The 15,851-nt window shown below is 50.8% G+C and overlaps 3 protein-coding genes across 3 annotated transcripts; 2 read left to right on the top strand and 1 right to left on the bottom strand.

Moving 5' to 3' along the window:
• Positions 1 to 2,313: 2,313 nt before the first annotated feature.
• On the top strand, positions 2,314 to 2,781 carry PFICI_10758 (uncharacterized protein; the record flags this gene model as incomplete). Its single annotated transcript, XM_007839339.1, has 1 exon — positions 2,314 to 2,781. The coding sequence occupies one exon, from the start codon at positions 2,314 to 2,316 to the stop codon at positions 2,779 to 2,781; it is 468 nt and encodes a 155-aa protein (XP_007837530.1).
• Positions 2,782 to 11,974: 9,193 nt separating this feature from the next.
• On the top strand, positions 11,975 to 12,274 carry PFICI_10759 (uncharacterized protein; the record flags this gene model as incomplete). The annotated part of the gene is made up of 1 exon (XM_007839340.1): positions 11,975 to 12,274. The coding sequence occupies one exon, from the start codon at positions 11,975 to 11,977 to the stop codon at positions 12,272 to 12,274; it is 300 nt and encodes a 99-aa protein (XP_007837531.1).
• Positions 12,275 to 13,385: 1,111 nt separating this feature from the next.
• On the bottom strand, positions 13,386 to 14,045 carry PFICI_10760 (uncharacterized protein; the record flags this gene model as incomplete). The annotated part of the gene is made up of 1 exon (XM_007839341.1): positions 13,386 to 14,045. One exon carries the CDS (start codon positions 14,043 to 14,045, stop codon positions 13,386 to 13,388), a length of 660 nt encoding a protein of 219 aa, XP_007837532.1.
• Between the last annotated feature and the right edge of the window lie 1,806 nt (positions 14,046 to 15,851).

Here is a 15,851-nt window from a genome sequence, read left to right on the forward strand (position 1 = left end):
GACGTTGGAACGCTTGACCATGTCCGCAGAAACTGGCCAAGGAGAACAAACAAAAACAGTCTTCGCGGCTTAACAAGGTGAAAGACACACCTGTGCCAAGTAAACAAGCTCCAGTGACGCTGCGTCCGAGAAATGTAACGACGGCCGAGACTACTGCCTCTAATCGAACCCTCCCCGACCTCGAACTTTCCCACCGAGAGGGTCGGGGAGAGCAGAAAACGAGACGCATGATCCGCTTTGCAACAACTTGAGCTTCAACTTAAGAGCAGAGAGACATGATATTTGTTCGTTCGGCACAATATGACGGGTCTCTTGATAACGGGCTCTTTGCCGTTGTCGCACAAGGAATTGCACCTCTTGGAGCCCAGACCTCGACCGTAGAAAGTAAATCAGAGATTGGTATCCCAGATTGCTTGCTGATGCAGCGATACAATGCTTCCCCTGCTCTTTGGTACCATTTCACCGGGCCGCAGTGATGCAGTCATGAGATGAGATGATACTCGAACGACTAATTCGAAACCAAGCAGGAAGCCCTGTACATACATACTCCCGTTCTTTTTTTCAGCCTCCCATCACATCTAGTTGTGGGGCCTTTCAGTTCTTCCCCTGGCGATTGGCCTTGTAAATATGCAAAGGCTAGCCAATTCCAACAGCACGATCACCCCGGCATTAGCTTCGTGGTTCCAATCGTCAAGATCGTGAGTTGCATCGAATTGATCAATCCAACCATCCGGATACCGGCTGCACCCTGTTGTCAGGGAACACTCAGACCTCCTGTTCCCACCAAACTATCACTCTCGGTTCCTGTTCCGAAATGGGTTCGACTTATAGGGTTACTGGTTGACACAAAGCTCTGGGTCCTCGAATCTCTCCTCGATTCTTGTCTGCTACGTTGCCCTGTTGCCACAGCAGCCCTTTGGTCATGTAGAGAGATGTCTTAACTTTTGTCTTAATAATGTCTGTTCTTTACTCCGGGAAGTGCCCGCAGCCACCACGAGGGCCAACCTCGTTGGACCACGCCTTTGTATTAGGGTGCCACGTGAAGGACAAGCTTGTTTATTCCCCTATTCTCCTTTATATGTCTCTCTTTCCTTCAGTCTTCAAGGCTCACAGCCAAATTTTGTGGTGGTCGGACAAGAGACGGGCTTCCAATTATTGATAGCACAGCTGTAGATTAGGGGGTCGCGAGGGCTTGAACAACAGGGGTCTTGAGGGAGTTTTTGATGTCTATCGTGAGGTTTCTTGTGGTACTGGCGTTGTGGGCTATTCCTCTCAAATCTCGGGGCTTCAATCTTGTCTTGATCTTGTAAATGGTGACAAGAAGAAACAAGGCGTGGAAAAAAAAAAAAAAGAGGTCGCGTCGGTACTTTTCGGCGTTTGTGTCGCGTGCGAGCGCTTGGACTACAGTCGCGGTGTGCGGGTCCTCGAAGGATGAGTATCACGAACCGAACTTTGGTAGCATAGGGAAGTGCCGCGTGGAGGAAAAACCAGATTATACTGGCTGATTTGTTCTCACCATTGAGGGCGGAAGTCCTCCAGGGGGGGAAGACCTAGAGACACACCACGAGGCAAGAGTCCTGGCACATGGGGCCTGGGTCTATATAAGATCTATCCGTCGGCCTGGATGGGGATTCTCCTCGAACCATCATCAGAAAGGTCCTATCTCCAAACGAAGCGAGGCAGACCCTTGAGTCAGTCACTACCCATGATCACACGGCAGACCTATGAAGTGATCATCTTGTTATAACAACACCACGGCATCAAGGCGTCACCAAGTCCCAAGACCTAGACCGCTTTGCCTTCAAACTCTATTGCACATATCGCTAGACACCTCCACACCATCCCAGTGCCGAGATCATGCCATATTGTGCCCGGAGCAGGAAGAGCTGAACATCAGTGGTATGATACGTAGGATCCCTTGCGGCATCATACACTTGATATCCTGGCTTTACCGGAAGATCCGATCGAATCAGATCAGCGACTTTGTTACAAAGAGTGCCTGGAGCATACAAAAGTCGACGTGCCTGGCCTCCCTCACCATAGACATACACATACTAGATAAGCGACAAATCGAGAACAATTTGCAGCAGTCTATAACATCACAATCAAATACAACATCCAACAAGCCTGTTGGGAAACCCCCTCATAGAGACCCCTCTCCAGAGAGCTCTCGTCTGGCGGCCCAAGCAGATGCCAAAGACGGCGTCTCTCGGAGCCATGTGTACCTACTATTACCTACATTACCATCATGTCCAGCCATGTATGCGGGACATTGAGTACAGCTTACAATACGACTTTTGCGAAAATGCAACCATGGTACCATCGGTACCATCGCCGTCTAGCCCCCCGACCAAGAGGAAAACAGGCAGTAGCGGAACCGGTGGCACGGGGCGGTCAGGTCGCGCATCCTCGTCGTCGACTTCCGGTTCGAGGTCATCCGCGGCCACGGCGTCATCATCATCATCATCCTCGGCGCAACAGCAGCAGCAGCAGCCCGAGTACGTCCAGCAGCCCTGCGCTTCGCTCATTTACGCGCCCGAGTACAACATGGCCGAGGGCAGCATGATTGACTATGCCAACCCGTGCGCGACGGGCGGGTGTCTGGTCAGCCCGGGTTGCACATCGGGGTCCTGCCGGCTTGAAGACTTGGGCGGGCGCTGGATCTGCTGCCAGTGCTACCGCGGCGGCAACACGTTTCGCTGGTGCGCGCACCCCATGAAGAAGGTCCCCGACACCATGTGTTATCACGTCGTTTGCGAGAATTGCTGCGCGGACAGCTAGAAGAGCTGAAAGTCTCCAACACGCTTCAAATGGGGCTTCAAGGGCAGGACTTGGACCAGGAAAATTGCTGGTCGAGCTATAAATCTGAGAATACAGTACTGGGCTGGCTAATAGGCCCCCGAGTTGGTTATGAGCTGAGTTTGGTCATGTGTGGAAAAATTCAGCGAGAGGTGGTAAATCTGATCTTTTGGGTTGAAACTTCGTGATCCATAAGACGGACAAGGCATGTTGGGGGTGTTCCGTTGTTTCTGAGTACGAGTTTTGGGAGGAATTCTCCAACTGCGAAAGGTTTAAGCGGATGTTGATCCCAGCTGGACACGAAATATTGAAGATTCTTCTTCCGATGATGATGATTGAGGTAGGTCATGGCGAGAGGAAGAGATAGCGGTGTAGACACGATTATGGGGCTCCCAAATATCTGTTGGGGGAAGTTTCGGTCTCGTGAGGCTGAGATGTGGAGGATGAAATCGACGAACACGGGGGCTGTGTTCCGCCTGGCGTGCCGCAAATTGCTTTCTTTTTATCTCCCAATATCGGGGCGAGATCTTGTTGATTCTTTTTTTTTTCTTTCCCCTCTCCTCCCCTCCCCCCAGGCGACCGACGGACTGGGGTTTCAAATGGCCAAGAACACGAGCAGCCACAGGGCGCCGTCCAAAGCGATATTTCTGAGACGGGCTTCGGGTGGCTCGGGGAGGGGCTCGAGGGGGTTGCCAATGATGTATTGATTTTCTATCTTTTAGGATTCTCTTTGTGTTTTCCCCCTCTCGTTCTTCTTTAGTGGGGACTCTGGTCACGGGACCTTTGTTTTTCTCCTCGGCTTTTACTCTTCCTGTCATGCTAGCGAAAAACCTCTTGATCTTCTTTGCAGAGTATTTGACTCTTATGAATTGACATGATTGGGCGCGTATACGCAAGAAAGACAGAATCAAGAACAGCAAATGCGACAATCGCCGACCATGGCACGTGGACCGTGTTGTACATGAGGCCCTGATGAAAGCTGAAGCCCCCCAGTCTCTTGGTAAACAATGACGAAGTTCGGCAAGACGGCTTGCTTTCTTCTTCTAGGGCCACGGCTTCGTAACCGAAAATAGTAGGCGCGGGTAGGTAAAAATTGCTGCCCATCTTTTTAACAATTTTTCCATTATTTCGACGGCTCAAACGGGTGGTTGCAGATCATCATCAATCCGCGTATGAAACATTGCCTGTTATCTGAAGAGATGTGCTGCAATCGGAATGCCGTTGGGGGACCCTGTTTCTCTTCCTTTCGGCCATAAGGTGAGCTGGATAAGCCGTTTTAATGATTTTTTCTTCTTGCCGTTCGGTTGTCAAAGCTTTTCACACGAGATTTTTCCTCCCCCCCTGCGCCAACTACCGCTGCTTGTGCAAATAGCTTTTTTTTTTTTCCCTCCTCCCCTCAATATGGCAGCAGAAGCAGTTTCGTCACAGGCGTGCTGGGGAGGAGGCTTTATCCGACAGGAACCTGGTCAACAACGTGGCAACCTGGTTCAATATTTCTGAGCTATGGCTCACTAATATCGCCGATGATGGGTCAAGCTGAGGATGGCCGACAATGAGAGGGGAGGCTCTCAACAAGAGCTGTGCTCAGTCGTCGGGTATAGATATCATGGCTGGAAGGGCTCCGTTGCTGAGATGGGGAAAGAGAGAAGATCAGAAAATAGCAAGACAGTCTCGACTATATCATCTGCTTGCCCGCCACTGTTATCAACAAAATATACTCATAATCGAGAAGCAGTATCTTGGTTCTTTGCGCATCTTTCCACCCCCTTCAAAGATCTTGACGAGAAAAAGCAAAAGAAACCGTTTCTCTTACAAGTAGTAAAGTTCGCGATTGCATCAAAAGCACAACAGCAGCACAACGAACCACAACCGTTTCATCCGATCAATCAATCAACCAATCGGCCAGCCCACCACCATGTGTACAGAAACGACCTACACTCTACCTTGCGAGCACGTAGTCACACGAATGACATACTGCTCGAATGCGACGTCGAGTTCCAAGCACTCGTCTTCGTCCTCGTCCTCGTCCCGCAAGCACAAGAAACCATGCAAAAGGCTCGAGCGCATGTCGGTCGGTCACGCCCCTCCAACCGAGTCTGGCCGGGCGGCCAAGTGTCCCTTGTCACCGTGCCCGTTTGAGAAGAAAAACGGCCTGTGGAATTGCTGCTGGTGCGGCAAAGAATGGAACACCACCGGGAGGTGTTGTTGTATCATGATTACCAACCAGCAAGAATACCGGTGCGACCACATCTGTTGTGAGACATGCGAGGCTGCTGTCGAGTAATGAGGCAAGGTGTAGAGAGTGAGAAAGAGAGCAAATACATGGGAAGAAAGTTAGAGAGAGAGAAAGATAGACCGGGCCAAAGTGTGAGAGGGTGAAAGATCAAAGAGATGGCGGTGAAGCACAGAGCGACCAACTAGCTGGTGCCAATCAACGTTGGGCGTTATCACAATTGATAGAGGTTTTGCAGATGGGCGATTCGATGCCTGACTGCGGAACACATGGAAAGCGATAAATTGCCTTCCTCGGGCGATCTTTGATGTTGTACATTAGAGTGGTTTATGGCGTTTCAGTAAGCAGATCTCGCTTGAGTGCCTGCATAAAGAATTTTGTGCCAAAGAACGTCAGAGCGTCTTTCATTTCATTTTCAATGTAACTAAATGTGACTACCGCAATCAGAGAGTCCCTTGTACCGAGATGAGCTGAAATCGCTGTGCTACTACCTGTGGCGAAGTACTGACCCAGATGGACACAGGTGCCCAGTCTGTGGCGTCGAGGTTCGCTATGGATTAGGCCTTCAATTCGCAGGGTGTGTAGTATCGACTCCATAGAGGCAGGGGCAAGGCTGACACGGAGGCACCAATGAGCAGAGATGAAAGCCACAGAACTGGAATTATTGGATATAAAAGACAAGTGAATGGCGTACATCAAAGAACTAGGCACGGGACGTACCGGTACTGAACATAATGCCACACGGATCTAACCGAGAAAAGTTGATGCAAGCAAATCTGGCCAACGGGGAGTTCCTAGATGTAGAGGAGGTAGAGATACTCTCCCGTACGTACGAAAAGGAGGAAAAAAGCAAAATCATCCCTGGCGCACGGTACTGATGGGGATGCAGCAAGGACATCCCCGGGCATTTCTGCGCTGAAGACTTGGCTGAGTGTCTTGCAGGGTTTCCGATGACCGGGTGGATGGGTATGAAGCCTTAAAAGCAATGCCGGACCACACTATGACCGCATAACTCCCCTGGGGCCCGGCAACTCTCCTGAGTCCCGATTGCTACCGTAGATCGATCTCGCGGCGCACAATAGGATCGGGCCAAAAGTGGTGTCGTGCAGCAGACACACAACCAGGGCCTGCCGGCCTATCCACCTGGCTTAGCTACTACTACCTGGTGTCAGGCTTCCAGAGCAGCTGGTGGACGCCATCATTGGACCGGATGCGATAGGGACCAAAGTACGGTGACCTTGTCGGAACCTCTAGAGTGACACATGACTTTGAATACCCGAAGAAAGAGGCGGTACAAGGGACTTTTGACGACATATTCGATGGTAGTGCATGTGTATTTCTGTCCACTCACAGCCCATGCAGCTGAACTCACATCTCCTGGGCTATAGCAGTCGGCGTCCTAGTCTAGAACGGACTGCATTGCAGCCTGTGGACACGGACAGCTGGCATGGATGGACAAGTGATCGGTGCGAAGAAGAAAATTCTTGCCCGAAACAGCAGGCCAGGCACAGTCGACAGTGAGAATCGACATGATTCTCGTTTGTGTGAGCTATCAGACATCGATGTATAAAAGACCAAGAGTCGTGGTCCATCATAATGGCATCAAGAGCACAGCCCAGGCCATTTCTTCGCAAAATATTAGAGTCCGTCATACTTATATTCGTGTCGTCGCATTTACCAAGTCGATCTTCATCATGTGCCACGGCCACCCGCACTATCATGAGTGTCAGCACACTTCAGTCAAGTGGCTTTACTGTCCAGAAGCCGGCTTTGACCTAGAGACAGGTTATGAAACGCCTTGTTCAAATCCGATATACTCGGCACCCCAGCCATCAACTCTATCATGCCCACTCCAGAATTGCCACTACAAGACCCTGAGAGGCAGTTGGACATGCTGTCGGTGTGGCTATGATTCCAACACGCAAGGCTGGTGTGATGGCCAAGTTGAGGACGCAGGCGGATACCACCTCTCGGGCTACCCGGAACCGACTGTACAGACATGTGGCCATGGCTGCTGTAGCAAATGCATTGGAAACGGTAGGAGATCATCACTTTTCTATGTTTGAGAATGTAGATTAACCAAAAGATGACAGGATCGTCATCGTCAATCTCAAGCCCTGAGCCGACTTTTGCAGTTCGCAAAGGCAAGCACCGGAGCAGACGGAACCACGATTATGATTATCGGACGAATGTGTCGGGAACAGAGACTTCTTCCACCTGTTCCCCAGGCGCTGAGATGGTTACTTTCAGTTCAGACGTTGCATACGCAAAGAAGTCGAAGTCATCAAACCGGGAAAAGAAGGATTCTCGACGCAGTCGGATGACAGTGTATGCATAGACTGCCGGTAGCAGGCAGCATTTGAAGCCGCGGTATTTTGTTGTTTCACGTGTTATTTTGGAGATCCAGACTCCAACGCGTTGGACTCCGTGGGCCTCCTTGATAGAGCTCATTAGTTTGCTCATGTCGAGGTATTGATGAATATAGCACTGTAATTGCTGAAGCTTTGCAGACTAAAGCACCTGTGTGGAATACACTTGATCAAACGCGATCAAATGGCGTTTCCCGCTTGTGCACCTGTTCGAATGTTACGTGTGAGGTCTTGACAGAGTTGTGCTTGTGTGACTTGAACCCTGCGGGCTCGCGGCGATACACAACACAGAGAGCACGGAGGCGGTATCGAATTGAACACCGCAAAGCCCTCCCTTCGTCTGATTGTAGTGGAACGAACCGGGAGGACAATTGTCAAACGTCCGATTCCAAGAATCAGGTTCCGTGGTTTCGGCGGGATGCTGTGCCCTTAGCACGGCGCCGAACACGGCCGGATCGGCAATGCTGAATCACTGCTGGTTGCCGTTGGATCGTGCGTCAGATCGATTGGATCTCGGGTGTCACGAAACCCAGATCGTGCTTGTTCATTCTGCAGTCGACCGAGGGTGCCTTGCGCATGGAGCCAGAGAAACCAAAGCAAGCGAGCCCACGTACGTTTACGTGGAAGAGTCCATGCAACATCAGGTCTGACACAATGCGACCAGATCTCGCGGGCCAATATCCTGGCCGTATGGTAGAATCCTCGTAAAGATCTACTGGCTCAGGACGCCATACTGTGGCGTAACAAAGGCCAGCATGTGGGTTAAATCAAACGAAATCTGCATACATCAATGTTGTATGTAGCCAGTGCTGTGAACGCACTGCAGACACTTGGGACATTCTCAAGAAAGAATTGTCTGCGTTATCCTACGATGCGTTGTACCAAATCAGGATTATCTTAGGACCCTCCCGTTTGGCTCTGCCACGTGCTAAACCCTGCCACACAATGCACTGAGGTAACAGTGCATACAGGGGCTGCGAGATTTTAGACGAGTCTGGCCATCGCATCTAACGTGATCCAGGATACACAGACTTCAGATGCTAGTGGCTCTTGACAGTGAGCACCCAGTACAGAGTACGCAGCAGTCTGTTGATTATGTTCCAAATGCTGGTGCTGTGAGCAGACGTTGTCTCCAAATCAGCTTGGACAGGTGATGCTAGTATCTGCCATGGTTGTTCCGGAAGCCGTAGGCAGCGATGGCCCAACGGATTAAACTGTGTCGATCACCAGACTTGGTTACCATCCAGGCAAGCAACCAGGCGAGGTGGAAGCTGGTGTTTGATTCTGCTACAAAAAGTTGACTGGTTGGTTCATAGTAGGCACACTTGGCAACTTGGCTTTGCTTATGAAGCGCTTTGGTAAAGGTGGTGTGGGTGCTCAGTGCTGGAGATACCGATCACCATTGGCGGATGCGCACGTTGACGCTCGAGGCGATAAGTGACAGGTGCTGGCGCGAATACAATCCTCGGCTTACTGGCAGGCTGGCATGCTGGTAGAAACTGAAAAGGATACCTGCACCACCAGACCATGTCAACCACTCTTGTCTGGCACGAGTACTGCCTACTTCATTGCATGTCAACTTGGTCAAAGTTGCCAACCAATTGGATTGTGTTGTCGCTGCTGTTGATTGGCATTGCATTCTGGATGCCGAGGTAATACCTGAGAATGAGCGGAGCTGGACCTCAGCCAGGCTAAGCTCGCGACTACAAGAGAGTCGTAGTGATGATGTTAATACTGGACACTCAGAATCAGACCAAACCACAGCCAACGAGGCCTGGCCATCTCTAATGAAGTTGCTATTCCCTTACCCCCTGCCTCATGACGTCGAACAAGATGATCACGAGAAAATTTTCTCCCACATTGACCATCAGAAATCCAATCCAACCCGACCCCCCGGTGTGTTTCAGCGCGATGAACGAGAAAGCCGTTGATGACAAAGGGTAGCGCAATGGCCTACACAGTAGATTGAGCCAGACTAAAGAAGGGAAAAAGAAAAAAAAAATAGGTCCCCTTACGTACCCAACATGGAGTTGAAAAGGGCACCGAAGAAGGAGTCCCGGCGGTCGGTCAAAGTGGGAATTTCTGGAAAGGGGAACGGGAAATTTCTCCACCTGTACGAAATGATAATCATCTAGGGTAGCGCGCGGTCAACCCGTCATCGTGAGTCCAAATAGGAAAGAGGTGTGGCGGAATTAGACATGGCATGGCAGTGATAGCCAGTCGCCAGTAGTACCAGACATGAATAGTCTTATTGCTAGGTAGTAAGTGTCGTGGTGTACACTGTCATGGGTTACAAAACACTGGGCAATCGATTAGTGGTTGTCCGGGTATAATCGACTTTGACATCGCGTTTCGATCCGTCGCTGGACTCTGATGCTGCATCTTGACCACATGGCATCAGATGAACTGGCAGTGGACCTAGTAGCAGGTAGTCGATGCCCAGCATCTTTTTGGTGCGAGAGGAGGGAGGGAGGGGTGATGGGGAGAGGAAGGGATCTGCCTTCCTCCTGCAAGATGCCTGATGGGGTCGCATTGGAGGATCCTGCGGCGTGCGCTTGCCATGTGGCAGAAAGCACGCTAAACGCATTTGGGGGAGCGCCATTCATGGTTGAACTTTCTTGAGCGGTTCGATTAGTGCTCATTGCCGGACGCGTTAGCAGATTTAGGTGCTTCATGGCAGTTCATCCCCGCCAAAACCCCGTTTTCGCAAGTGATTTCCAGGTACCCTCATTGAAGCTTGCGGGCTGGCAGGTACCTGTATCACATTCAAGGTTAACCATTACAGCACATCAAAATAGGCGCGCCCCGAGACAGAAGCATGTTGCGTAAGATCGACCGACGGTATGTATATGAGCCTTGAACTTTGCAAGAAAAGCATGTAAACAAGAAGATACGTGTCAATTTCTCTTACCCTCCTTTCAAGGCAGACGAGTTGGCAAATATCTTTTCCCAAATACTTCCCACACTTATAAGACAAACTCATTTCAGCACTTGATGAATAATTCTCAAAAGACGGGAGTATCCCGGCTGTGAATAGGGGGGGTCACCCATCAAGAATTGGACAGTGGACACAGCAATGTGCACAGTAGTGCGGTGTGCCCACCTGGAAGTTGCAACGCCAGGCCCTACCCATTCAGTCTTATGCCGATCCACTCGCGACCGCTACAAAACTCGAGCGGTGGCGGTTTGCTCCATTTGGCAGTGGGCTCATGGGCGCAGGGCCGCTGGGGTTTCGTTGGCGCGATGGAGCCTCTGGGGACAGACTTTGAGGGATGATGGATGTAAACTTGTTATCAGTACCTAGCACGCTACCTAGTAGCGCTTAGACATCCTCATAAGGCACAGCGTCCAAGAGTAAATGTACAGAGGCCCTCTTCTTGATCGAGCGTCAAACTTGACGAATTCGGACGAGGAGGAGGAAGAAAGATAGATACACTTTCATAGGCATTGGATGGAGGAGAAATGCAACAAGGTGATGCGCCATAAATATTGTTCTCTCTCTGTGTTTCGTAGTAGCATGCCGCTGGGACCCTGATCCGAACCTTGCGAATTGTAAGGTTCTTGTTGTGCCTAGGCCGAAGCAGCCCAGTCACATTGCATACAGGTACCTCGTTCACGGTTCTCGAGCCCACCTCGAGCGGCTAAAGCAGTTTTAAACAAGAGTCGTCCGTCCGCCCATTCGTCGAGAGCTAGCCAGCCGTTAAGCCCCCTTCGTTGTCGCTGCCTCCTCCAGCTGCTCCGTTCAATCCCCGTACCATCTCGTTGTTCATCCTGCTGCTTTCCCACTCACACCACACGCAACACCACTCCTCTCCTCTTTCGACTCAAACCAGACCAGTTGAGGCCCGCCCAACTCCCGGCCCTCCCATTCTCTTTTCGTTTTCCCCAAAGATCATCGCAGCCAAAAGAGTCAAGACGTTTGATTTGCCTTCTTCATCGACTACTTGGACAAGATTTCGCACCGGCAGTTTCAATTCCACGTGCCCGTGCCACCGTTACACCACATAGCTGCTGTGCCAAAAACCCAAGTTCTAAGAATTCCCCTCTCATCCTAGTCTACGGCGACGTCAGCTATCCCGAGCTATCTATTCGGCCATTCCACATAGCCCGACGAACCAGCGCAAAAACATCATCCACTTACTTGACACCAACTTCCATCGTCGACTAGTCTGCTGCCGCAAGCAGTCACTCATCTGCTTTTTTTTTTCTTTCGTTTAGCAGTCTCCAATCCACAAGCACAAGACTTGCGTCTCGGATAAATTGTCTAGATCCAAAATGCCTGCATCCTTGGACTCATCGCGCCCCATCATGGCCCCTTCGGTAGGTTTGGTCTGGTCTAATCCAATCCACCACCCATTATGAGGACTGTCCCGTGCTCTATGCTTTCTTTGCATCCCCATGCCCAATCTAATTGACTGCCGAACCCCTGTTTTCTTCGTCACTTTGAACATTTCTCAAAGTTCTATACCTATTTCACATTACGCCAAATCGAATCGGTTTCCTAGCCTCTGAACACTCGCACACCTCCTCGATCAAGACCCAGTCATCAAAGCTAATTCTATCTTCTTTCGCAATGAAGGCCCGAACTTCTGTCCGCTACAGCCAGTACAGCATGCAGGCTCCCTCGGTCGCCACGACGGACAGCGCCCACGCCGAAATCAGCAACATTGGAACCGGCCTGGAGCGCATGGAAAACAAGGCCCTCACCAAGCAGCGCGTCGAACTCTCCGAGGCCAAAACAGCCCATATGAGCAAACTGGCACTTGGTGCCAAGTTGGAGCGCGCCCTCGACCGTCGCATGACCAGCCAAGACGCCGTTATGCGGCCACGAAAAGCCAGTGTGTTGAACGAGAAGACTGCCGTACAGGCATAAATATGCCAACTTGTCTTTTGAGCGCCTCTGGCCCACGCGGCCAAGTTTTGCAAGAACCCAGAGAATGCACCCATCAAAGAATTCGACTGTTTAGCGAGCGTGTACATAAATATCAACGACAAATCGCTGCGCCGCTTTGTCTCGTCTGCCGAGACTACAAATACGAGATACCACGGAAGACACTGCTTGTACCAGACATGCTATGCTGGTTGGAAGGATGACCGAGAGAGGAAGAGAGGAGAGAGCAAGAGTGACGAGAATGCCAAACGTTGACGCGAGCATGATGGCGAAGTTGTAGATTTTTGGTTCGCTCACGCATGCGATGAGTCCAAAATCATGACTGGTTTCTTTTGTTACGCACAGTATAAGGGAAAGGATAGTTCTGAGCCAAGAGCCATGGCAAATCCAGGACATGATAGAGCCTAGTTTCAAGCCGCGACTTTTCGGCGCGCACCTATCAGGTACAGCTCAGCCAGACACTTGAGAGAAGCGCATGTAGATTTGGAATGTCGTCTCAGAAATCGTACCATACCTATAGGAGTTATCGTTATTTTCTCGAGATTGGAATGCACATACATAGTCTTTCAAGTCAATTCAAGATTTTGTTCAAGTGATTAGTGCCGTGTTACATTCTCGATTTGAGTCATTGATACTTGTCAGACCATGGTGGAGCATTTGAACCCAATTCCTAGAGCTTGATTTCAAAGTCAATTTGACTTTATGGTCGAGTTTGAAAGTCATCAAGCAGGAATCAAGGTCGGTTGTTAGTTGAAAATTCCATTAAGTAATCATTCAGGACGGGCAATAATGCCTTCTTGTTCTCCAGAAACGCCGATGTAAACTAAATGCATAACCGCAACCACGAGACACGATGGTATTTTTGTACAACTCCCATAACAGTTTGGTCATTCCCCTTCCATTTCGGTTGTGGCAAGGCCAGCACACTCCATGATTGGTGTACAGACAAGTCCACACGATGACTCGCGACCTGTCGTAGTGTCCATGGCCAGGATGCAAGTACAAAGCCGAGGACTTGACGCACTAGACGCCGGCCGCGTTACATGAGCCTGTCTCGCATATACTATCGCCACTTGTATATTATCTGCGCCTCTCACGAGCTCTTGGCGGCAAGCTTGGTCTTGATATCAGACAGCAGCGTCTTGAGTTCAGCCTCCTCGCCCTCCATCTCGAGACCTCTCGATACCCAATCGCGGGCCTCGTCCAGTCTTCCCATCTCGTACAGGCAGCGACCGCGGCGCCACCAGGCCTTTGCATTGCCGACCCGCTTGGCTTCCACGCTGGCCTCGGCGTCGACGGCGCCCTCGGCCCAGCTTTGCAGGCCCATGTGCGCCTGGGCGCGGTTGGCGTAGAGGCTGGCAATCTCCTCGCGGACGAGCTGCTGGGGTTCCCAGTAGGGCCGCTTGAGGGCCATGTCGATGCCGAGGCCGTAGAACTTGATGGCTTCGGCGTACTTTTGCTTGCGGTAGCAGTCGTTGCCCGAGTCGCGCAGCTTGGTGACCTGGGCGCTGCGCTTGGGGTTGACGGGGATCGGGGGCGGAGGCGTCTGCGAAGGAGTCTCGAGAGTCAGCAGCGAGCGGTGCAGCGTGTTGAGTGCCGCCAGCTCGGCCTGCAGCGCCTTGTTGGATGCCAGCGAGGGCGCTGAGATGGCTTTGGTCTGAGGGTCGATCTGCAGCGGCAGGATCTCGATGATCTCGTCCACGGGCGGTAAGGCAGGCGCCGGTGCTTGGCGCATAGGTTGTTGTGCGTTCATGATGTCGGGATGTGTACGTGTGAGTGAGAGAGGAAGCGACGAAATCTGGTCCTTGTCGCAGGGGAGTGACAGGAGGTAATTAGACTTTGATGGTCCTTGGCTGGTCTTTATTTCCTCAAAAGATTGGACCGATCTCGTTTTCTCTGCATGTAGTGAAAAATGCCGTCGCAATTGAGATCCTGAGTACCGATTTGACGCTCGTTTGTCGGTCGTGGCTCGTCAAGAAAATGATGGTTGGTGTTGCTCAAGAGCAGTCATGGTAGGTGGTCTCGAGGCCAGCACAAGACCAAGACCCTCTGCTGCCACGTAGCGGGACCAGCCTAGCTCGCCAGTCAGTAGGGTATCTACTATGCTTATCGATATAGGCGTATTACCTAAGCCACCAACTTTTCTGTCAGCCACGCTAAAAAGTTTCATAACTTCCAATTGCGGGGGACGAGAAGGAAACAGTATTAATTGGCCATATCGAGTATAACACTCACTGTATGTCGCTATGATCCTTGCATTAGTCTCGCTTATGTATCGACCGCTGTTAATGCATGCTTGATTTCAGCCGCTCTCTAATAGTCTAATTGGATTGGCACTGAGCAGCAGCTTTCATTGATATGTCAACTTTTCTGACTTGCTTCTCTCGCTAGCTGGAAACTCTGTGAACAATAGATCGTCCTGCTCATCTCGTCAAAGTCTGCCGCTCACTCCAAGATCAGTAATCAGCTCGTGATGACATCCTGTCAAAGCAATTCGATATCACCGAGTTCACAGTTTGACCCATTTTACCAGGTCCCGGGTTCCAGGATTTGAATATGCAACGTGTTTTTGGACGTGCAGACAGGTCGGCTACATATAAAATGATCTCTCACCTACATGTGAGCTGTTTTGCTCTAGCAAGTGTAAGTATCCCCAATAGGCATAGTATATTGTTCTTTTCCTGAAACTTGATCGGTCCCTTGTGGTACAAAGTGGACAATTCCTTGAGTGTTTCATTGATTTTCTCGCCTGCAGGTCTTGGCTCGTCTATGCCCCAAGTACCTTGGCCATTATCTACGTACCTCTACTTTGTCGAGTTCAGAACCGTATCTTGAAAATATGACTTGTCACTTTGGGTCGCGGAGGTCGGAACGTCCCGCACCCGATTCCTCGGCGGATTGATGGTTCTCCTGCATGTAAGCTCAACCAGATCGCATGCTGCAACAAGTTATCGGTCCCTAGGGCACTTCTATTCGGAAGTACTTGTGGAAACTTTGATGAGTGCGGTCGGCCCGTCGAGTGTCGGTAGAGCTTGGCCGGAGAATCCAGCCTAGCGTAGTCAGAAAGTTGCCAATCTACCAGTACCTGTGAGAACTGTATTAGCTATCGTTGCTATTTCTTGGTCGTAGAAAGCACAGGGGCGGTGAGAAGTGCAGAAACCGGATGTGAACTGAAATCTCCAGAAGTCAGGCGCGCGTATCCTACAGCTCATTGCATGGTGCTGCATGGCCCTTGATATCTCGCGATCTGTTCCATTGGCCGAAAGATGCGGAGGCCCTCCGGATTCTCAAGTCGAGGCTGATCTCAGCCTTCTCAATTTTGTTTCCTGCATGAAGTACGTCTTGGACCCTTTCATTTCGGCCCACCCAGGGTTGCACACAGAGTTGCATACAGAGATCTGGACCAGTAAGTGTCAAGCTGCATCAGTAAACTCAATCTAGCCTAAGTGACCGGTCTCACGCCTGCCAATAATGTCACTAGAAGGTAAATATGCGTGATGATGTGTCCTTCAGTTTCATGTAGTCATGGTTGTAGATGCTGCCTAGAACAAGTCTCATT

Source organism: Pestalotiopsis fici (genome assembly GCF_000516985.1).
Source record: "Pestalotiopsis fici W106-1 unplaced genomic scaffold PFICI_Scf_8, whole genome shotgun sequence".
In the NCBI taxonomy this organism is placed as follows: Eukaryota; Fungi; Ascomycota; class Sordariomycetes; order Amphisphaeriales; family Sporocadaceae; genus Pestalotiopsis; species Pestalotiopsis fici.